This window comes from Macaca fascicularis, chromosome 15 (genome assembly GCF_037993035.2).
Source record: "Macaca fascicularis isolate 582-1 chromosome 15, T2T-MFA8v1.1".
NCBI lineage: Eukaryota > Metazoa > Chordata > Mammalia > Primates > Cercopithecidae > Macaca > Macaca fascicularis.
The window spans coordinates 128286149-128310799 of NC_088389.1; the positions used below are offsets into that span (position 1 = coordinate 128286149).

The 24651-nt window shown below is 43.9% G+C and overlaps 1 protein-coding gene across 50 annotated transcripts in view; it reads right to left on the bottom strand.

The window, feature by feature from the left end:
* The window catches only part of AOPEP (aminopeptidase O (putative)), a 365171-nt gene that overhangs the window by 308225 nt on the left and 32295 nt on the right, over positions 1–24651 (bottom strand). For all 50 annotated transcript variants that reach the window (XR_012424986.1, XR_012424985.1, XR_012424981.1 and 47 more), the window contains exon 3: positions 13262–13428. Coding sequence is in view for 16 of the 50 variants with exons in the window: in XM_074018015.1 (XP_073874116.1) it covers positions 13262–13428 (167 nt within the window). In the remaining 34 variants the exon portion in view is untranslated. The remainder of the gene's footprint in view (positions 1–13261; positions 13429–24651) is intronic.

Here is a 24651-nt window from a genome sequence, read left to right on the forward strand (position 1 = left end):
GATTGTGCCACTGCTCTCCAGCCTGGGCGACAGAGTGAGACTCCGTCTCCAAAATAAATATACAAATAAATAAAATTTAGTTTTGAAAATAAGTATCATAACTAAAGAGTGTTAAAACAGTTATCTTAATTTTTTTTTCATTGACTATTCTAAAAACTGTCCTATGAAAAGTTTTGAAGATTCTATCTTCCACAGGAGGAAGAATAATTCTTAGTAAAGAGGGGAAAAGGAAGAACATGAAGGAGTAAAGTTCACGAGAGGAGAGAGAACTTTTTATACTAAACCTGTGAGAAACTTAGCTGAGATCATCATTTTTCATAAAAAATTTTAAGAGAAGAAAAATCAAGATATGGTAGTCATTTTTACACACCAGTCGTGCCTACCAATAGCAAATTAAATAAGAAATTTATGAAAGTTTAGTGTCCTATTCTTAGGTGAGTCTTGGATAAACCTACTCAACAGAATTAAAAGCACGACTATAACCACACACACAACCACTCTGCCTGTGCAGAGGCAAAGGCAGATCATAACTCTGCCAAGTTAAGCATCACATGGAACTTCTTGTATTAAAGAGTTATTGTTTTCACTGAAAATTAAAACAGGCACTTAAATTCTTCCCATGAAAACCGTCCATTTTACTTTTTCAACCTCTCCACTATAGGTTAGAAAAACAGCATGAAGCATTCGGAAATATCAAATTGATATGTGCTTTTATTTCACATATAATCTTTCTTTCCTCAATCCTTCAGTAGCCCCTGCTACTTTGCTACCTCAAAATTGTTTCTTTCTCTAACCACAATTCCTTATTTCAGCGATTCCTGTCCAAACTATTATATACATTATGATTACTTTGGAACACTTTGCATCACAAATTAAAGATGCCTAACAATGTTTACAGGAATATGTATATTCAGAAACATGTGCACTTATAAGTGTATATAGACATACCACACAGAACGTATGCCGCATATATTTCAAATATATACTATACATACATCTGTACAATAAATAGAATATGGTCACGAAAAGGAGAGCGCGCTCCCCATTTGGCTGCTCCTCCCCTCTTGGCCTCCTTCTCCACTGCTTGGGTCTTTCAGCAAACTCGAGCTTTCCCTCAGGACGTTGCAGATGCCGAGTCTACATCTTCTGGTTTTCTAAGTGAGTGCCACCCTCGTGCATACCCAGAGCGTGACTGTCTCTTGTTAGTTCTTCTCCGCCGTTGCTCAAGGGTTGTAACTGGCACCAGAACAAACGAGACAGTAAGACGCCCTGGGCACCAGCATTGCCTAACCAGGGCGATGTGCCAGGTCAGGCCACCACTTTGCAAGCACTGATGCTACCCAGCAAGGCTTCGGGTTCCCTCCCCTGCAACATGGTACCGCCTCAGGCACGGGACATGCAGGAGGGAACAACCTTCCAGATCATTCTTGTGAACCCGGTAAAAGAGCGCCACCTGCTGAACACAAGCGCCTCGACAGGTTTTCCTGGTTGGCTGATGCGATACCTAAAGGAACATGCCCCACCAGGCTTGTGACTCAAGCCTCACCAGCCACTCTAATGACCTTCGATGCGGGTGACCCCGCTCCCCTCAAGCTGGATCAGCTAACCGGACACCAAATCATACTGCTCCAGGTGGTCACAGGCAAACTTTAGTGCTTTACTCATACGGAACATTCACAAATGTCAAGTCCAAGACAAAAATCGACAGCAACGAGAACTGGTATACACATGCCTGCCAGAATCATCAATGTCTGAAAGAAACCATGATGACTTTCACATATGTCATGTATGGTAAGCGCAGTGCCAGGAGGGTAAGAAAGAACTAGTCAACAACAAATCACAAAACAAAAGAATTAACTGACAGAGATTTAGAAAGTTCTGGCCCACCGGCAGCTTTCTAACGGGAAAAGATGAACACATTCACGCTTAAAACAGGCATGTCTGTGTCTTGGCGTGAAATAAAGTTTCCCCAGTTCTAGAAACAAGGAGCTTTCTCTACTTTGCATTCTTTCTTTGTGAGAAAAACACTTAATCATAACCATTCCTAAATGCCTCTTAATTTACCATTTCCTCGTACGTAGTTCCTGGTTGCACACTATGGGAGCAGTCTAAACAGTACTGCTCATTTGGAAAAGTTGGCTTTCAGTTGCACACAGGAGGGTCTGGACTCTCAGATCTCGGCTTTTTCCTGGAATTTCCCACACAATGTCAAAAGAAAGAGAATGTCAGAGAACTAGTCTATTGGGCAGGCCAGAGAGTAGCATTTTGCCCAGAATGAAGTAATGTCTACGTCTTACTTTTGCACAGAAAAATGAAATCAGATCCTGTGCAAGGCACATGTAGTTTTTAACATCTTTCACTTGTTCATATGCTTTTTCTCCTTCATCTGGAAAGAGCTTCCATTAGGCAGTCTTCCTCATTTACTCGAGGCCTCCCACCAAAAACAGAAGCAGAGTATTTTCTTTTTCTTTTTTTCTGTTTGTATTATTTGAGACGGAGCCTCACGCTGTTGCCCAGACTGGAGTGCAGTGGCGCAATCTCGGCTCACTGCAAGCTCTGCCTCCCGGGTTCACACCATTCTCCTGCCTCAGCCTCCCAAGTAGCTGGGACTACAGGCGCCGCCACCACGCCCGGCTAATTTTTTTTTATATTCTTAGTAGAGACGGCATTTCACTGTGTTAGCCAGGATGGTCTCGATCTCCTGACCTCGTGATCTGCCCGCCTCGGCCTCCCAAAGTGCTGGGATTATAGGCGTGAGCCACCACGCCCGGCCCTCAGAGTATTTTATTTTTCTAGGCAGCAGGGATATACTAAATTAGACTCTATAAAAAAAAAACTTTCACACCTGTAATCCCAGCACTTTAGGAGGACGAGGAGGGCGGATCATGAGGTCAGGAGATGGAGACCATTCTGGCTAACATGGTGAAACCCTATCTCTACTAAAAATACAAAAAATTGGCCGGGCATGGTGGCGGACACCTGTAGTCCCAGCTACTCGGGAGGCTGAGGCAGGAGAATGGTGTGAACCCAGGAGGCAGAGCTTGCAGTGAGCCGAGATCGTGCCACTGCACTCCAGCCTGGGCGACAGAGCGAGACTCCGTCTTAAAAAATAAATAAATAAATAAATAAATACATAAATAAATAAAACTAAACAAAAAAATTACTAGAATAATAATGTACTAAACCAATTCTTTTTAAAATTTGTTGAGGCTGGAAAAAAGGCATAAACTGTAATTAAGCAGCAAAACCAGAAGAAATGACCCTGAAGTCGATTTTGTTTCTATCACTAGTAGTTTCCAATGTTTCTTCCATGAGCATACTACTTCTCCCTGATTATAAAGAACACGTTTATTCCACAAATACATATTGGACACTTATTCTACACAAGGTACTGTATTAGGCATTGGGTCTCTGCGCTCAATAGTTTAGCTGTATTTTGGTAGAGAATATAGGCCAAAAATAAGTCACAGGATAACATCTCTGTCTGCCCAAATCGCATTATGCTGAGGAAGTTTAATAATAAAGGAGAATAATAAAGGAGCCAAGCAAGTTAATCTAAATCTATGGTCTTGTCTCAGCCTTCTTAAAAAAAAAAAAAAGAATAACAACTGCTCAGCTAATAGAATTCTTACAATGGTCATCACCCTACATCCAAACCATTACCCTTCATTTTAAAAACAGTTAGGAGAAATGATTTCCCTTATGAAGCAAGGACCCAGAGGTCTGTCTTCTGATTTCTGTTCCCTGCCCAAGGGCTGCTGTCATTTCTGTTGCTGTGATCTGCTCCCAGGTGCCTTGCATCTTTGGAAAATCAGCTGGTGCCCGGGAAATGCGCTCATCAGGCCTGTGTGTCACTGTGATGGAAACTGTGACTTGCTGGGTCGTGCTTTGCCAGTCATGTTTTCAAAGACGCTCATCGTTTTAAAGGGCATTGTGCACAACAGAGTAGAGGTCCTATGAGACCAATCTGCCTATCGAGAAAACATGACTTGGAAAGGAAATAGCATCATCTTGTATCCACATCCCCTTTCTCTAAGGAGTGCAGATACATTTGCAGACATTATGCCATCCTCAGAACAGCCATTTTGGTTCTGGCAAACAGCTTTATTAGTACTATTTCCTGATTGTCCTCCGATAAACCCTGTCTGTGGGAGGAACTGCAGTATTAAGCATAGAGTTCTTTTATCTTGTCTAGCTTAATTCTCCCTCAGCTTGAACTGGCAAAGATTGTTCTGTGATATCATATAAGGTGTAAGTGGTGTGAACATAAGCAAATCTCAATAAGCATCTATTTTGTTACTCTGTCCTCAAATGGAATTCGGAAAAAAAAAAAAAGTCCACAGATATATTCCTGTGGGTATAAAAGTTTTTCATAAAAATTTTAAAGTTAATTCTCAATTTTTTGATGATAACCTTCAAATAGATATACAACAACAGACAGACGGATGAATATGATAGAGGTCAGAAAACTTTTTTCTGTAAAAGACCAGGTAATAAATATTTTAGGCTTTGCAGGACCTTGTTGCCAATACTCAAGTCTGCTATTGTAACATGAAGGCAGTCAAAGACAATGGCCATGATCCAAAAAAACTTTATTTACAAAAACAGGCAGTGGACTAGATTTGGCCAGCAGGCCATGGTTCGCTGACCCCTAAAATCATCCAGATGTGAGTACTGCCAAATGACTTCAGAGTTCCCATCTGCACGAGTGTGTATGATGGCATGGGGATGTGTGGGACTGCGATAATTATCAAGAGATAATGAGAAAAGAACGTAAGGATGATGCTCTTGGCTGAGTAAAGTCCCAACGACATCACAGCATGCTGTGTAAGCAAAAGTTTACAGGGAGATAAAAGACAAGGGGTGGAGAACTGGATTATTGTGTGGCTCAGGGTAGAACAGGTGTTCAGTCTCAAAAGAAACTGCGTGGGGCCGTCAGCACCACATTCATAGGGTGAGAGGCAGTTTCACCTCAGCAAAATATTAATCTGTACATTCATGTATAGTTATATATATCAATATAAAATTCAAATTTGTAATTTGAATTTTATAATTTGAATTTGAATTTTATTGATTTGCTAGTTTGATCTGCATTTCGTTTGTAATTGTATTTTGGCTTTACAGATGTGTAAGAGGTGTAAGAACACAGAGTTCATATCTAGTCTTAGATCTATAGTTTTTGAAATGTCATTCTAATATAAATAATTTAAGTCAACTGTGGTAAATCATGAGACCTTTCCCTCTAAAAAGAAGAAGAATGCTCCCGTTTGGGAAACACTGTCAAACACAAGGCTTCACTGCAGGGCCAAACCACGGATGAGAAAATACGCAGGCGTGCTGAGGGGAGGGTGGGGAGAGCCACAAACCACGGATGAGAAAATACGCAGGCGTGCTGAGGGGAGGGTGGGGAGAGCCACAAACCACGGATGAGAAAATACGCAGGCGTGCTGAGGGGAGGGTGGGGAGAGCCACAAACCACGGATGAGAAAATACGCAGGCGTGCTGAGGGGAGGCTGGGGAGAGCCACAAACCACGGATGAGAAAATACGCAGGCGTGCTGAGGGGAGGCTGGGGAGAGCCACGTGGCATCTGGGGAGGTGGAGTTATCACAACCACACTGCTATAGGCAGAGATGGGAGCAGGCCACCTAGCAGTGCCTATCTGAAATCGCAGTGTTTCATATACTCAATCAATTCAGCAAGTCAGGGAGCCAAACAGAGACGGCAGAAAAACAGCCTCTGTGTTCTAGCAGAACCTGACTGACAATCGCCAACAGGACACTAGAGCCCAGATAAAGCAGCTGCATGTATCTGCCAACTGTTTAATCCAGTCAACTCGACACCTAAAATTACCCACTACACATACACAATAAATGTGTACTTTTTTTTTTTTTAGACAGTATCCCAGGCTGAAGTGCAGTGGTGCGATCTCAGCTCACTGCAACCTCTGCCTCCCTGGTTCAAGCAATTCTCTTGCTCAGCCTCCTAAGTAGCTGGGATTACCAGCATGCACCACCACACATGGCTATTTTTTTTGTATTTTTGTAGAGACAAGGTTTCACTATGTTGCCCAGAATGGTCTCGAACTCCTGGCCTCAAGTGATCCGCCCGCCCTAGCCTCTCAAAGTGCTGGGATTACAGGTGTGAACCACTATGCCTGGCCATAAATGTGTACATCTTAAATGTGTTGTTCAATGAGATTTCACAGATAAACACACTCACACAATCATCACCCCATGAACATTTCCATTACCCCAGAAATTCCGCTGTGCCCTCACACTCATTTCTTCCTACCCCATTCCAGCCAACCCTTGATCTGGTTTCCCTCAGTACAGACTGGTCTGACTTCTCACAACTCATACAAATAGAGTCATGCAGTGTGACTCTATTTTACTCAGCATCCTGTTTGTGAGATTCATCCAGATCGTTGCAGGTGTCACTATTTCTTTTTTTTTTTTGATTTATCAATAGTGGTCCATTGTGTGAATAACGACAATTTGTTTATCCATGCACAATCAGACTGTTTTTGGCCATTATGGAAAATGTGCTGTGAACACTCACATATTAATCGTTTTGTGGATGTAGGTTTTCATTTCTCTTGGGTAAATACTTAAGAGTAAAATTGCTAGATCATGTAAATATATGTTTAAGTTTGTAAGTATCTGCCAAACTGTTTCCAAAGTGGCTGCCTCCTTTCATATTCTCACCAGAATGTGTGAGAGTTCTAGCTGCGGCTCGTCCTTGGAACAACACTTGGTATTTTCAGTCCTTTGAATTTTAGCCCTCTAACTGGTTGTAAAATACTGTCTCATTATGGTTTTAATCTGCATTTCACTGATGACAGTGCTGAGCACCTTTTCATGTACTTACTGCACATTCTTTTTTTTTTTTTTTTGAGACGGAGTCTCGCTCTGTCACCCGGGCTGGAGTGCAGTGGCCGGATCTCAGCTCACTACCAGCTCCGCCTCCCGGGTTTACGCCATTCTCCTGCCTCAGCCTCCCGAATAGCTGGGACTACAGGCGCCCGCCAACTCACCCGGCTAGTTTTTTGTATTTTTTAGTAGAGACGGGGTTTCACTGTGTTAGCCAGGATGGTCTCGATCTCCTGACCTCGTGATCCACCCGTCTCGGCCTCCCAAAGTGCTGGGATTACAGGCTTGAGCCACCGCGCCCGGCCTACTGCACATTCTTATATCTTCTTTTGAAAAGCATCTGTTCATGTCATTTGTTCATTTTTTTTTCATGAGGGGTTTCTGATTGTTTTATTATTAGGTTATAAGAATACTTTATAGGCCGGGCACGGTGGCTAACACCTGTAATCCCAGCACTTTGGGAGGCCGAGGCAGGTAGATCACTGAAGGTCAGGAGTTCAAGACCAGCCTGGCCAACATGGTGAAACCCTGTCTCTACTAAGAATACAAAAATTAGCTGGGCGTGGTGGTGCACACCTGTAATCCCAGCTACTCGGTGAGAGAATCACTTGAGCCCAGGAAGCAGAGGTTGCAGTGAGCTGAGATCACACCACTGCACTCCAGCCTAGGCAACAGAATGAGACACTGTCTCAAAAAAAAAAAAAAAAAAAAAAAAAATTATATAATTCTAGGTACAAGCCTTTTGCCAGATATATGTATTACAAATATATTCTTCCGGTATATGTGGCTTGCCTTTTCATTTTTATTTACACTTCGTGCCACTGATTTTCCACAGTGACATTTTTGTTCTTTCCTAATTTCAACAGCAGAGATTTACATTATGTTATTTTAACATTAGTTTTCTGTCAATCATTCATTTTTAAAAATTTCCCTTCTCTGTTGGTTTTTAATCTCAATCTGTTATACTTATGTTTCAGCCTGTTACCACCTCATGGCTTTGTACTGCTGTTTCATAGAAGTTATATCTTCTTGTATCATAATGACAATGTCAGTTTCCGAATCTTGTTTGGGTTTCTGTCGTAAACTGATTTCTGATGCTGTTCTGCCTCTGAGTCCTTAGAATTTCTTGTTTTACCTTTATTCTGCACTTTTTTTTCCTAGAGTTCTCATGGCCTTCCTGTCTGGTGTGTACCAACAGAAAGGATAAAATGTGTGGATTTCTTTTAGCTCCATTCGCTTCCCACATGTGCGTTCAAGACCAGCCTGGGCAACACAGTGAAATCCCCTCTCTACAAAAATACAAAAAAATTAGCCAGGTGTGGTGGTGCATACCTGTAATCCCAGCTACTCAGGAGGCTGAGGCAAGAGAATTGCTGGAACCAGGGAAGCAGTGGTCGCGGTGAGCTGAGATCGCACCGCTGCTGGAACCAGGGAAGCAGTGGTCGCAGTGAGCTGAGATCGCACCGCTGCACTTCAGCGTGGGTGGATAGAGTGATACTGTCTAACGTAAAAAAAGTACACATTTATTGTATATGTGTGGTGATTAATTTTAGGTGTCAACTTGACGGGGTTAAGGAACACCTAGGGAACTGGTAAAGCATGGCTTCTGGGTGTGTCTGTGCGGGTATTTCAGAGATTGGCCTGAGAGTTGGTGGACTAAGTGGGTATGATCTGTCCTCAATGTGGGTGGGGTCACCTAATCAGATAAGGGCCCACATAGAACAAAAAAAGAGATACAAGGACTTGCCCTCTCTTTCTCCTAAAGCTGGCATACTCTCCTCCTCCTGTACATGCTCTCTTGCCTTGGGGACTCTAGAATTTACACTAGCAGCCCCCTGGGTTCTCAGGCCTTTGGCTTTAGACCGAGAACTACACCACAGGCTTACCTAGTTCTAAGACTTTCGGAATTAGACTGAGCCATGCTACCAGCAGCCCAGGGTTTCTAGCCTGTTGTGGAACTTCTCATCCTTCATAATCACATGAGTCAATTCCCCTGATAAACCCCTTATCATCTGTCTATCTATCTATCTATCTATCTATCTATCTATCTATCCATCTATCTATCTCCTATTGATTTGGTCTCTCTGGAGAACCCTAATATAGTAAGTTATACATACTATATTAGTTGATTAAAAAGAAAGGCACCCACATCTAGATTCATTCTAGAAAGTTTTGAAGTACATAGATTAAAAAAAAAAAATTCTAAGACCATGTAGACAGAAAAATCAGATAACTTTCAAAAAACAAAAAAATGTGGGCCGGGCGCAGTGGCTCACACCTGTAATTCCAGCACTTTGGGAGGCCAAGGCGGACGGATCACGAGGTCTGGAGACGGACACCATCATGGCTAACATGGTGAAAACCCATCTCTACTAAAAACACAAAATTAGCCAGGCGTGGTGGCGGGCGCCTGTAGTCCCAGCTACTCGGGAGGCTGAGGCAAGAGAATCGCTTTAACCTGGGAGGCGGAGGTTGCAGTGAGCTGAGATCGCGCCACTGCACTCCAGCCTGGGCGACAGAGCGAGACTCCATCTCAAAAAAAAAAAAATTATTTCTCCTCAGAAATACTAGATAAGAGATGATAATGGTAACATGTACAGTTGTTAAAGAGGGGAAAAAGTGATTCAAGAATGTTATACTTCAGTTAATAGGGTTGTTACAAATAAAAATATATAAAAAAAGAATGTTATACCTAGCCAAGGATTGTTCATAAGTGAGTACAACAAAAAGCCAATCTAAATATGGGAGGGCTCAGAAAATGTACCATTCATCCAGTCTTCTAAAAAAAAAAAAAATTGAAGCTATTTCCCAGCCAACTTAAGAGCTCAAGAATGAAGAAAGTCTAAATATTTATTATGAAATCATTTAAAACTGAATGAAAATATAACACAATAATAGTAATTCCTAGAAAAGACATAATACAAAAAGTTACAGAGAAAATGTGAGTCCCAAATCCCAAGTTTTATTAAGTAAAACTGGAGAATACGGGTGCAGAAGGATAATGGAGTAAATACCCATCCAATTCCTTATTTGATACGAAGTCCAGAGATATTGGTTAACTAAATTGTAAAACATCCATTTATAGGATACTCATGGCCATAAAAATAATGAGGAAAGGCCGGGTGCAATGGCTCATGCCCACAATCTTAGCCCTTTGGGAGGCCAAGGCGGACAGATTGCCTGAGCTCAGGAGTTCGAGACCAGCCTGGGCAACACAGTAAAACCCTGTCTCTACTAAAATACAAAACATTAGCTGGGCACGGTGGCGTGCGCCTGTAGTCCCAGCTACTCGGGAGGCTGAGGCAGGAGAACTGCTTGAACCCAGAAAGCAAAGGTTGCAGTGAGCCAAGATCACGCCACTGCACTCCAGCATGGGCGACAGAGTGAAACTCCGTCTCCAAAAAATAAACAATAGTAAAAAACAAATAATGAGGATGCTCTTTATGCTCTGTTACAAAATATCTATAAAATAAATTTATTCTAAAAGGGAAAGCACAATGCAAAAATGTGTCTAGCATGCTACAATTTGTACAACAAAAGAGAAAAAAACATATTATTCAAGAGAAATTGGTAACCGTGGTTGCTTGGGGAAGTGTTACTGGGTGTCTGAGAAATAGAGGTAAGAAAAACACTTCATTGCAAATAATGCTTTGTCCTTTGTTCTTCTGTAAAGGAATCACGTAAATGTTACTTATTTTTAAAAATTAACATTTTAATTTTTTTTTTTTTTTTTTTTTTTTTTTTTTTTGAGATGGAGTCTCGCTCTGTCACCCAGGCTGGAGTGCAGGGGCATGATCTCGGCTCACTGCAAGCTCCAGGTTCACGCCATTCTCCCGCCTCAGCCTCCTGAGTAGCTGGGACTACAGGTGCCCGCCACCACGCCTGGCTAATTGTGTGTGTGTGTGTGTGTGTGTGTGTGTGTGTGTGTGTTGGCTTTTTTTGTTTGTTTTTGTTTTTTGTATTTTTAGTACAGATAGGGTTTCACCATGTTAACCAGGATGGTCTCAATCTCCTGACCTCATGATCCACCCGCCTCGGCCTCCCAAAGTGCTGGGATTACAGGCGTGAGCCACCGCGACAGCCTAAATGTGTTGTTTTTAAGAATCAAGTAAGGCCGGGTGCGGTGGCTCACGCCTGTAATCCCAGCACTTTGGGAGGCCGAGGCAGGCGGATCACAACGTCAAGAGATCAAGACCATCCTGGCTAACATGGTGAAACCCCATCTCTATTAAAAATACAAAAACTAGCCAGGCGTGGTGGTGGGCGCCTGTTGTCCCAGCTACTCGGGAGGCTGAGGCAGGAGAATCGCTTGAACCCAGAAGTCGGAGGTTGCCGTGAGCCGAGATCGCACCACTGCACTTCAGCCTGGCAACAGAGCGAGACTCCGTCTCAAAAAAAATAAATTAATTAATTAATTAAAACAAGTAAATATTCATCGGTGACTTCAGCACATATGTAAATCTAGCTTATGATAAAGACATTACAAAATTTAAAAATTCAATAAATGATCCTGAAGCAACTGGTTTTCTATTTGGACAAAAAAGACAATGTTTAGTCCTCATTTCACAACCTGATGATAATAAATTACAGACTGATTAAAGAGTTATAAAAATTAACTATAAAAACATTAGAACAAAATGAATCTTAGAGCAATCTAATACATTTAACTTCATAAAAACAGACACATCATATAAAATTAAAAGATATACCAAAAGCTGGGAACAATGCTTTTCACAAATATAAGAAATTAATATTTTTTAAAGAGCCAATAAAATTGAAAAATAAGACAAACTTGACAAAAACCTAAGTCTTCAGTATAAAAATGGGCAAAGGAAATAAACAGAAAATGAAAATAGTTAAGAAACATATAAGGACATGTGAACTCACTGATCATCAAAGTAATCCAAATTAAAGACAGACTTCTGCTGCCTCTCAGATGAGCCAAGTTCCAGGTGACCAGGACACTCACAACCACAGATGAATGTATAAATTGGCACAGAGTTTCTGAAAAGCATTATGGAATATGTACCAACAGCCTTAAACACATTCCAACTTTTGACTCCGTAATTCTAATCTTATGTAAAATGTCTCCCCTGGAATTTAATGCAACTTTATAATAGGAAAAGAAACTGAAATAATCAAAATATTTAATAGAAAAATGTTAAATTCTGATATATTCATATAAAAAATATTGTGCCAATGTTAAAATCATATTAAAATATTTAATGACCTGAAAAATGTTCAAGATACACTATAAGTGAAAAAAGCAGAATAAATACCATCATATGCTATCACAATTTGAGGATGATAACTGTACAAATCATACAGATTTTAAATACTGAAAGGAAATATAACAAAATCTTAACAATAATTTTCTATATAATTATTTAAATTTATTATTTTTAGTTTTCTATATAAAGTTTATATAATAAACATGTGGGAGGAGATGCCATATTTTAAATAAAGAAATAATATAACTATAAAAATGTTTCCTGGCCAGGCACAGTGGCTCACACCGTTGGGAGGCTGAAGCAGGCAGATCGCTTGAACCTAGGCATTCAAGACCAGCCTGGGCAACATCGCAAAATCTCATGTCTACAAAAAAAGTGCAAAAATTAGCTGGGTGTGGTGGCATGCACGTGTAGTTCCAGCTGCTTGGGAGGATGAGGTGGGAGGATCAATTGAGGCTGGCAGGTCAAGGCTGCGGTGAGCCGTGATCAAGCCACTGCACTCCAGCCCGGGCAACAGAGCGAGACCCTGTCTCTCAAATAAACAAATGCATTTTTTCCTGGCATCGACATGCTCAGGATCTCCACTGAAAAAGTTAAATGCTGCAATAAGAAGCAATTCATAAACACCACCTTGACGATGCATTAGTATGCCTTCCGTCTTTCTTATCCACCTTTGGTTCAGAACTTCATACAGTCACATGGGCAAACCATGTGTAGAACAGATACTTCACTAGAACAACTCCAGCGGGCCAGCCAGCAAGAGCACTACCTCTTAACATAATGAATAGCCATGTGCAGACACCATAACAAACTACAGACAACTCAACTGTAATGGTGTTTCCACGATACACTTGCCTGTCCAGAAAGTCTTCAATCAAGACCACCGACTTACGGCCCACACACCACCAGGTGAAAGCACTGCTGAAATAATCTATGAAGCGACAACTCGAGTCTGAAGCGCCCCGAATCCCATGCCCAGGCTCCTAAGCGTCCCTCCCCATCCCCTGCTTGTTTTCTCTGGCAGGATGGTTTACAGTATGTTCATTTCCAACCCAACTAATAAAGGGGCTCTTTAAAGTTCAGAAAAACACTGCTTATTGGGTTCCTGGGTCCAGCATGTGCGCAATACATGCATAAGCAGAGAACACGTGTACAGTACCTTCCCAAAGCTGCGTCGGCTTGGCAGAATTTTCCCCACTCATTAAAACAACAAAAGATGCAGCTGCTCGAACTGTAGCCTGCCATGTTGACATGGCAACGGGCGGCTCCTGGCACGGAAAAAGGGCCCTGTTGTTTACGGGAGACCCCACGGTGTAAACACACGGCCTGCAGAAGAGGCAGAGAGAGAAAGGGGAAAATCTTTAAAATGAGTTGTCACTTTTTGCACCACCGTGGTAGTGCAGGTTAAGTTGAGCTTTCAAAGAAAACATCTGAAACTTTGTAGTTGACTGGTTTCGAAGCATTTTGAACCGAAGCTGCCAAGGGCTGGCTATGTGAATAGCTGAGTGGTTATTTCTCTCAAATGAATTACTTAAATATGTAGAAAGAGGTGGTTTTTTTAAGGAGAAAAATATTTTTTGGATAAAGTTTTAAATACTAGTCGGCCAAGTTATAATTTATATTACCCTTGCCCCCTCCCCTCAGGCCCTGGTGCTTTCAAAAGAAAAGTTTTAGAGACATTCTTACAAACTTTTTGGAAAGCATTCTGGAAAAGAAAACATGTTTGGAGATCACTGAGATATTAATGCTTGGAAAAACAAGCTGGTGGTCTCAAATCCAGGGCTAGCAAGCAGATACCCCCAATCTTGGAAACCACCATCTCAAACGGAACCCTTGTGGGAATCCTTGTGTGGAGGCCAAGAACAGGGGCTGGCATATGAACAGGACTGCGGGTCACAACAACCAGGCTTGTGATGGGAAAGCCAAGGGTGCAGCATCGTCACCAAAGTCACCGTGTGCAAAACCAGCGACACGGCATTGGGCTCGTTCTGCTGCGATTAGAAAGCACAGCCCCACCCAAACCAAGACAGATTTGTCCCACGATAAAGTCATGGTTGATAAAGATGGAAAAGATTCTCAAGATCAAAGGGTCTACTTTGACACCAGAGTAAAAGGTTCAAGACTGACTCCTCAGAAAAAAACTCAGGCAAATGTTTCTACTTTCTGTTTTTCAGTTATGACAAATATGTAGTTTTAGTCAGCTTGACTTATAAAGTAAATGAACAGAGCAAAGCACTACTTCTTTTGGATAAACTGGTTTTCCTTTTTCATTAACATCATTATAACTGAGCATTTACTGTGTTCACACAACATGCGAGAAAACACAGAAAGATGGTTCGACTCCATCAGTCAGGGTCTAGTATGGAAAACAGAAACCAGTCTAGGTCTTAACAAACAGGTAATTTAATTTTGGGAATGAGTTTAAATGATAGAAGAGCGGAGAAACCAACCAGGGGACAGTAAGACAATCCAGGGATTAGCCACAGCAGTAATCAGCTGTGACTCCTCAGACTGGTGGGGCTGGGTGCTACTGGGTTACGAGGCAGGAGTCACCTGGCAGAAGCCAGTCACAGTGCGGACTGTCCAGCGGGAGCCGGGACCACGGGAGACTCAGAGTCACACTGGGGACTGTCCAGCGGGAGCCGGGACCACGGGAGACTCAGAGTCACACTGGGGACTGTCCGGCGGGAGCCGGGACCACGGGAGACTCAGAGTCACACTGGGGACTGTCCGGCGGGAGCCGGGACCACGGGAGACTCAGAGTCACGCTGGGGACTGTCCGGCGGGAGCCGGGACCACGGGAGACTCAGAGTCACGCTGGGGACTGTCCGGCGGGAGCCGGGACCACGGGAGACTCAGAGTCACGCTGGGGACTGTCCGGCGGGAGCCGGGACCACGGGAGACTCAGAGTCACGCTGGGGACTGTCCGGCGGGAGCCGGGACCACGGGAGACTCAGAGTCACGCTGGGGACTGTCCGGCGGGAGCCGGGACCACGGGAGACTCAGAGTCACGCTGGGGACTGTCCGGCGGGAGCCGGGACCACGGGAGACTCAGAGTCACGCTGGGGACTGTCCGGCGGGAGCCGGGACCACGGGAGACTCAGAGTCACGCTGGGGACTGTCCGGCGGGAGCCGGGACCACGGGAGACTCAGAGTCACGCTGGGGACTGTCCGGCGGGAGCCGGGACCACGGGAGACTCAGAGTCACGCTGGGGACTGTCCGGCGGGAGCCGGGACCACGGGAGACTCAGAGTCACGCTGGGGACTGTCCGGCGGGAGCCGGGACCACGGGAGACTCAGAGTCACGCTGGGGACTGTCCGGCGGGAGCCGGGACCACGGGAGACTCAGAGTCACGCTGGGGACTGTCCGGCGGGAGCCGGGACCACGGGAGACTCAGAGTCACGCTGGGGACTGTCCGGCGGGAGCCGGGACCACGGGAGACTCAGCCGCACTGGAGCTGCAAAGGAAAACAGGTGGAGGAGAACTATGTCACCTCCGGCCAGCTCCTGCTTTCAGATCTTCCACCAGTGGCCCCCATGGGCCAAACCTAGGAAGCCAGAAGACAAGAGAGCCTAGGAAATGAAGGTCCTTGTCACTTAGAGAAGATCACAATAAGGGCAGAAAATGGATCTCAGCGCAAACAGGCAGTCATGGTAACGTGAAGGTTTGACACGGGGCAGGGGAAGACCAGAAAGGCGAAACACCGTTGTACCGCCTGGCTTGCCAACTTCCTCAGTGACTGCGGGGAAGCCCCTCACCTTCTGAGGCAAAAGGGGTGCTGGGCTGCTGAAGCGGAAGCAGGTCGTGGCTTCTATCGTCTGTTCTGTTCAGTGAGCACCTCACTTGCCGAGGGTAACGCTGGTCGTGGGGCTTTCCCTGCCTGCACAGGGAAGAAATCCTCCCCAAAAGACTGGCTTGCCAAGATGTTGGTCTCCTCTCTATAAGGCTGGCTTGCAGGCCATGCTAGCACATTATTATGCATTCCACTTGTGCCCTTAGTATGTGGCCCCCAAGGCTGCCTCCGTCAGCCTCCACACCACTTCCCCAAAGAAACAATCGGATTTGAGATGAGGTCACATCTTAGAAGCACCGCAGGACTTAGTAAGTGGCGTGCTGAAGAAGAGGGAGAAGGAAAGGAAGACTTCTGTGAAGTAGCCAGCTGCCGAGCTGGCCTCCAATAACCCCTCCCTCCTAACATTTACATCCTTCCACACCGTACCAGGTCTGTGTGCTCAAGCAGACCTGTGCAGAGCGAGCGGCAGTCGCAGTCCACTTATCCTACAAGTACGCAGGCCTGATATGCAAAGGTCTGACCCGGGGCAGGGAAAGGACAACAGGAAACAGCAGAGGTGATGGCAAGTCACTTCAGAGACTACTTTAAAATCTGTGGTTTTCATCTGAGACTCTCTTTTCTCGCTCTCTCCCCCATCGTTTACTCTGGGTCAGGAGTGTCATGAAGTCACCCAGGTAGCCCAGGGAGGCACCCACATGGTAAGAAACAGAGACCTTTGGTCAACAGTCAGTGAGGAACCAAGGCCCGCAACAGCCATGAGAGTGAGTCTGAAAGAGGGTTTCCAGCTCCTGGCACACCCTGAGACACCCGCAGCCCCGGCCGACAACTGGACGGTAACCTTGTAAGATATCCTGAGCAAGAGACACCGGCTAAGTTGCTCCTAGGTTCCCGAGCCTCAGGAACTGTGAGAGGTAATAAATGTCTGTTCTTTTAAACTGCTAAGTGTGGGGGTAATTTGTTATGCAGCCAGAGTTAACACAGACTTCTCGGAGGTTTCTGGCTCAAGTGATGGATGGTAAAGCTGCTGAGCAAGAGAGAAAGATCAGGATGGGTCTTGGGAGAAAGACAGAGGGTGTGCACCTGTTTAATTTGCTTATAAAGGGCTTTACATGAGCACATGACAGAGGACACTGGTATGGACACAGAAAGGATGTTGACCTAATCCCAAACAGTGTGGTGTCCACGGATAGGTTCAAATGTCTGAAATCAGACCTGCCTCAGAAAATGTGAGAATGATGATTTGATGAAGAATGAAGCATAGATATTGTAGGCATATTTGAGTCAGTTGATGCGGTGGGGGGGGAGGGGGCGGGGGCTTCCACTGACTGGATTAAAATCCACCATGTTGTCACCATCCTTTCCTTCCCAGTTCAGTATTATGCCCTCTTTAGCGATCTAGTTCTAGACATTTTGTTATAGAATTTTGTCCTGATCCCTCTGTCATGCTCTAGAAAGCTCCTTCTGCCACTGTGTATCTGCGCACCTGACCTCTCCCATCAGGGGGCTTAGTTACCTGGCCAGGCCCCAGCAAGCTCTCACCTCCCCCTCCCCAGTGTCCTCACAATTCTCTATTCCCACCCTCCTCTTTCCATGGCTGGGTTATCTTTTCTGCTAAAGTCTAACATTTTTTTCTAGCTTCCTCTTGGTATCCAGAGCTATAACTCTCAAAATGTAGATCAAGTTAGCAATCTAAAACCCACACCCCATGGATATACCCATGTCTGATACGAGACTCGATCAACATGTAGACCAAGTTAGCAATCTAAAACCCACACCCCATGGATATACCCATGTCTGACACGAGACTCGATCAACATGTAGATCAAGTTAGCAATCTAAAAGCCACAACCCATTGATATACCCATGTCTGATACGAGACTCGATCACGTTCTCATTGAAATCCTTTCATAAGCAGGAAAACAATCACATAAGAGGGAGGTCTTAGGACCTTGAAAATGTGAATTCTCTTTGTGCTCCCAGCCTATTCTTTTCTTGACCTTTTTCTCTTTATCAGCCACAGGCTCACTCCTCCCTTCCCAACATGCCCAAATCAAGCCCTAGGGAGTTAAGAGTCTTTATAACCAATGGCTTTTTGCTCTTTTACAAGCTGACATCCTATGCATGTCTGACATCACAGTGCAAACCTGAAATCAATCTACAGTTGGGTAACTACATTTTAAGTATGAAGGTTTTATCCTCTGAATAAAGCTCTACTGGTGGAATCTTGGTCATCTACCAGCAAATTTAGGATGGGTGAACATGGGGCCTTCCCAGAGTCATGAAATCATACCCACTACACAGTGACTCCAGACTAAAGGTGGCCCCTATCACGCACACATTCAGATGAGAACTAGATGGAGGGCAGAGTCCCCGCTTACCCATCCATGCCTTCCCCTCCACAGAAGGCAGGAAAATCTATGTGTGTCTATAAAAATGAATGTGTAAACACAGAAATAAATGCAGCTGTGTTTGTCTGACATGCACAGCCTTGCACCTTGGCCATGCTACTAAAATACTCATAGGACAGACGTGCAGGCAGCCTGAAATTCTCCAACACCTGTAACGTCACTATTTCTACATCGAGTAATTCCTTCCAACATAGGACAGACTTGCGGGCAGCAGCCTGAAATTCTCCAACGCCTGTAACGTCACTATTTCTACGTCAAGTAATTCCTTCCAACATAGGATAGACGTGCAGGCAGCCTAAAATTCTCCAACGCCTGTAATGTCACTATTTCTACATCGAGTAATTCCTTCCAACATAGGACAGACGTGCGGGCAGCAGGCTAAAATTCTCCAACGCCTGTAACGTCAGTATTTCTACATCGAGTAATTCCTTCCAACATAGGACAGACGTGCAGGCAGCAGCCTGAAATTCTCCAACGCCTGTAACTTCACTATTTCTACATCGAGTAATTCCTTCCAACATAGGACAGACGTGCAGGCAGCCTGAAATTCTCCAACGCCTGTAACGTCACTATTTCTACGTCAAGTAATTCCTTCCAACATAGGACAGACGTGCAGGCAGCAGCCTGAAATTCTCCAACGCCTGTAATGTCACTATTTCTACGTCGAGTAATTCCTTCCAACATAGGACAGACGTGCGGGCAGCAGCCTGAAATTCTCCAACGCCTGTAACGTCACTATTTCTACGTCAAGTAATTCCTTCCAACATAGGATAGACGTGCAGGCAGCCTAAAATTCTCCAACGCCTGTAATGTCACTATTTCTACATAGAGTAATTCCTTCCAACATAGGACAGACGTGCAGGCAGCCTGAAATTCTCCAACGCCTGTAACGTCACTATTTCTATGTCGAGTAATTCCTTCCAACATAGGACAGACGTGCGGGCAGCCTGAAATTCTCCAACGCCTGTAATGTCACTATTTCTACGTCGAGTAATTCCTTCCAACACGCAAAGGAAAACTCTCTCACCAGGGTTCACCTCACATGCCCTGGGACACCCAACTGTGTGGAAGACCCCTTGGGGAGCCCAGATTAACAGCACAGGAGTCGTGGGAACAACGGGACGATGAAAATCAGAAAGGAGAGAAAAATAGGGGTAGACAGGGTGAGATACAGGTCCACAGCTTGCTGCCATCAAAGAACTTCTAAATTGAGGAAGAACTTGTCAGAACAACAATTACTTCAGCTTCTGGCTAAATGTTTGTGCATTTGCAGAGAGGTCCAATGAGGACGAGACACACTACCTCTGCCTTTCAAGGTAAGAGGTCAGCTAAGACTAACGTGTTTGCTAGTCTTCTGAAGGAGGAGCTATCCAACCAAACTTGTAAGGGATTGCTTAAAATCACACGTTTTCTTTTCTTCCGTTGACTACTGCACGCATTTGTCTTTTCGCAGCCAGGAGAAAAAGGTGTTTTTCGTTTAAAAATGTTTTAAGTTCCACTACAGTCCATCGGGTCACCTTTTTTCTGAGACCTGGTTACCACTGTTAGGTGACTGGGGAGAAGGCTGCCAGAAGTAGGTTGGAGGTAATGAGCCCACGATGGCCCCATATGTGGCTTGATGCGGCCCTGACCTGATCTCTGGAGGATGGGCCACAGATGCGACAGTTTAGGGGGTCAGAATCTTTTATAAGTTTCCAAGGGTTACAAGGTCTTCAGGCCTCCTCCAATTCCTTTCCATCTGTTCTTTCCACACTAATCTTTTTTACAACTCCATGTTCTCATTAAACCTAGATTACAGTCTCCATTATAGGTGAGCAACCCTCTTGCTTTCTTGTGCCACAGACAGCAAGAACTACTAAAAGTTTTTAGCAATGACTCACTCTCTTTCTCTCCTATACACGCACAGGCACCTCTTCCTCATTCCTATTCTACTTTTCTACTTCCTGGCACAATTACCAAACCAGAATCCATCAATCATACTGAATACACGGCAGGTCCATGCGGAATGCTGCTTTGACTCAGAAAGATAGATTTTACGTAAAGTCAAAACAGACAAGGCTGCAAATGGCTTTGAGTCAGAAATTCATCACTTCTTCACCAGAAATGTTTCGGGTGCAAAACAGGCAAGCTGCTTGTAAAGGCAAAGACAGTATTTCTCATCTGGAAGTGCTTGTGGGTATAGGATTGTGTACATGGAAAAAGTCTGGAGAAGCTCTCACGGAATCTTCTCGTTTCACAGACGAGGAAATGAAGAGATGTCAGGTGACTTGGCTGAAGTCACGCTGCTAGTTACCACACAGCTCTCACCGGTACGAGGTCTCTTGGCTTTCCCCATCCACGTTCTTCTGAACACAGGATGCTCTTGGTGATGTGGGGCACCGTGATTTGTCATCTTCTGTAGATGCTTTGTTACTTATTTCTTGTTCGGTTGGTTCTGTTGGTTACTTGTTGAGACTGAGACAGTCCATCCTCGTCTTTTCTTCCGTGGTGACTCAACTGGGATTCTGGGAAATAGAGGTACGCACAGCCTGGGCAGCAAAGGGAGAAAGCGGCTAACACATGACCCTTCCTTCCAAGCATTTTCACTCATGATTCCGACTCTGCAGTCATACAATATCATAGAATTAATGTGTATTCCATTTTAGTTCTCGTAAATTTTGCATTGGTTTCTTGAAGAAAATAAGAAAAAAAAAAAAAGGTACTAATTGTGAAAATGTTCCTCGTAGACCTGAAATCTCTCCCAAAACTTCTGCTCATTCTTTTAATTTTAAAACTTTCCTTTAGAGTGAGATATAAAATAATGAAACTAATTCAGTGGGGGGAGGGAGGAGGAAGAACATGTTTCAACATCTGGTTTTGATACTCCAAACTAAAAATACTCCCAAAGTCTACATCCTCCCTGGCCCAATAGCTGAGCAAGAAATATAACAGAAAAAAGGCAGTTCTCTTTAGTATTTTGCTAACTTCATCCCGGTCTTGTCTAAAACAGACAAACAAAAAAATCACAGTGCTTTACAAAAGTTTAAATTTTAATATTACTTTATCTTACAATGTATTTTCCCAGTTAGCTTTCTTACCTTTAACAAAAATCCAAATAGCTATAGTTTTTCTAATAAATTTCCTACATGTAACCGAATTTTCCTCCATTCAACCCAAATTCAATGATGTCATCAGCTTAAGCTCAGACCTCCTAAACCACTTGGCTGCTTCCACAACTATTATAATAATTCTAATGAAAAAGAGAATGGTTATTAAAGAGAATGCTTCGGTTTGTTTTGTTTTGTTTTGAGACGGAGTCTCACTCTGTCGCCCAGGCTGGAGTGAGTGGCGTGATCTCGGCTCACTGCAAGCTCCGCCTCCCGGGTTCACGCCATTCTCCTGCCTCAGCCTCCCGAGTAGCTGGGACAACAGGCACCCGCCACCTTGCCCGGCTAGTTTTTTGTATTTTACTACAGATGGGGTTTCACCACATTAGCCAGGATGGTCTCGATCTCCCGACCTCGTGATCCGCCCGTCTCGGCCTCCCAAAGTGCTGGGATTATAGGCGTGAGCCACCGCGCCTGGCCAATGCTTCGGTTTTAAATCACATTTTCTTCAGGGAAATGGGAAAAATGTTAAAAATACAAGGAAAATGAAGAAAACACATCAACTTTGAATAAAGGTTTCCATTTAAAAAGTTTATTTCTTAGGTATACTGAAGATCTAGAAGTAAAAACATATTAAGTCCCATTGCTTTATTGAAGCTTAGCAAGAACACCTTTACACAAGTCTTGACCCTGTCTTTGTTTTCATCAAAATATTTTTAAAGGGCACACACACCCACATACCACGGAAAAGCAAACATCTTTTCCAAGAAGCAGTTGTATCTGATTGTTGTACATGTGTTCCTTCCATCAGTCATTTTCAGTGTCACCTACAATCCAGTATCTGAACGATGGAGGCAAGAAGCATTCAGGTTCAACAACTGCACAACCCCCAAATGGCTAAACTAAGGCAGGAAAATTGAGTTTTCTATTTCCAGATATTTCACATTAGAAGTAGAATAATAATAAAGATAAAATCATTGATAATCATTCAGAAGAAATACTCCTTTAGAGCTTCAAATGTATTTTCTTCTTCAGAGAACCGTGCCACATGGTAAAGTGGGAAAACAGCTCTTACAAAAGAGATTTCAGGGTAGAAACCTCCAAATTTGAATAATTTTTTTTCAAGACAGGGTCTCACTCTGTCACCCAGGCTGGAGTGCAGTGGCACAAACGTGACTCACTGCAGCCTCCACCTCCCTGGGCTCAAGTAATACTCCCACCTCAGCCTCCTGAGGAGCTGTAACTTATTATTATTATTATTATTTTGTAGAGAAGGGGTTTCACCATGTTGCCCAGGCTGGTCTTGAACTCCTCGACTCAAGCTATCCTCCTGCCTCTTCCAAAGTGCTAGAATTACAGGCATAAGCTACCACATCTGGCATTAATATTTTATATTAAAACAGTTTTAGATTTTAAAAACTGAAACGGCAAGGCTGGGCGCAGTGGCTCACGCCTGTAATCCTAGCACTTTGGGAGGCTGAGGTGGGAGGAATGCTTGGGCCCAGGAGTTCGAGACCAGCCTGGGCAACACAGCGAAACCCTGTCTCTACAAAAAACACAAAAATTAGCCGGGCGTGGTGCTGCACACCTGTAGTCCCAGCTACTCGGGAGGCTGAGGTGGAAGGATCATTTCAGCCCAGGAGGTTGAAGCTACAAATAGATTTTCTTCTCCAGAGAACCCTGCCACATGATAAATTGAGAAAAGAGCTCTTACAAAAGAGATTTCAGGGTAGAAAGAACTTGCTGAGCCAAGTTCATGCCACTGCTCTCCACCCTGGGTGACAGAGTGAGACCCTGTCTTATAAATTAATAATAAAATTAAAAAATAAAAATCCAAAGATAATATACAGAGTTTCCATATACTCCATACTCAGCCTTCCCTATTATTGGCATCTTGTATTAGTATGCTTGTAACAAGTAGTGAACCAATATTGATACATTTACACACTTCATTCAGCTTTCTTTAGTTTTTCCTAAACATCTTTTTTCTGTTTCAGGATACTGTATTACTTTTATTTTATTTATTTCATTTTTTGAGACACAGCCACGCTCTGTCACCCAGGCTGGAGTGCAGTGGCACAAAGATGGCTCACTGCAGCCTTGACCTCCTGGGCTCAAGTGATCCTCCCACCTCAGCCTCCCAAGTGTCTGGGACTACAAGTGCCCACCACCATGCCCGGCTAATTTTTTGTATTTTTAGTAAAGATGGGGTTACGCCATGTTAGCCAGGCTGGTCTCGAACTCCTGGCCTCAAGTGATCTACCCACCTCTGCCTCCCAAAGTGCTAGGAATACAGGTATGAGCCCCTGCACCCGGCCAGGACACCACATTGCTTTTAATCATCATGTCTCCTCTGGCTCCTCTTGACTGTGGCAGTTTCTTAGACTTTATGCTGACCTTATTCATTTTGAGAAGAGCTGATCAGGTATTGTGTTTAATGTCCCTTGACTGCGATGTATCTAATGCTTTTCTCATGATTAGATTGGAGTTAAGAGCTTTTGCGAGGAAGACCACAAAGATAACATTTTCATCATATCATACCAGAGAATAAACTATCCCCACAAATTATCACTGTTGATATTGACCTTGATCATCTTGCTGAATTAGTATTGTCAGATTTCTCTAGTGTAAAGTTACTTTTTTCTCCCTTTCCATTCTGTTCTCTTTGGAAGGGAGTCACTCACTGTGTAGTCCACACTTAAGGAGTGAGGAGTTAGACCCCACCTCCTTGAGGACAGAACATGCCCACAACTAACTTGGAATTCTTTTGCACCACGGATTTGTCTATTCTTCCTCATTTATTTGTTTATTCAATCATGTATTTACATCAGCTTGGATAAATGACTATTTCATACTCTGGGATGTCATTGGAAACTACTTGATAAATTTTGTTGCTTTGCTTTGGGCATGAGGAGCTCTTTCGGACGGCCCCTTGTCCCTCTGGCATACCCCCATCGCTGTGGGTTGTTGCTCCTGCTGTTTGAGGGCTTCCTTACTTTCTGACATTACAAGATGCTCCAGGCTCATCTTGTATATTTCCTGCCCCTGTCCTGGATATTTCTCCAAGAAGTCCTAGTTCTCTTTATTGGAGAATGGTATCAGAAACTAAGATCTGGGTGCTAGGTGTGCTTACTTCTAAGACCCTCTCAGCTGACAAACCAAGATACAGTGTGTGTGTGTGTGTGTGTGTGTATACACACACGTGTATACATACAAGCATATGTACATATGTGTGTATATATAGACACACACGTGTATACA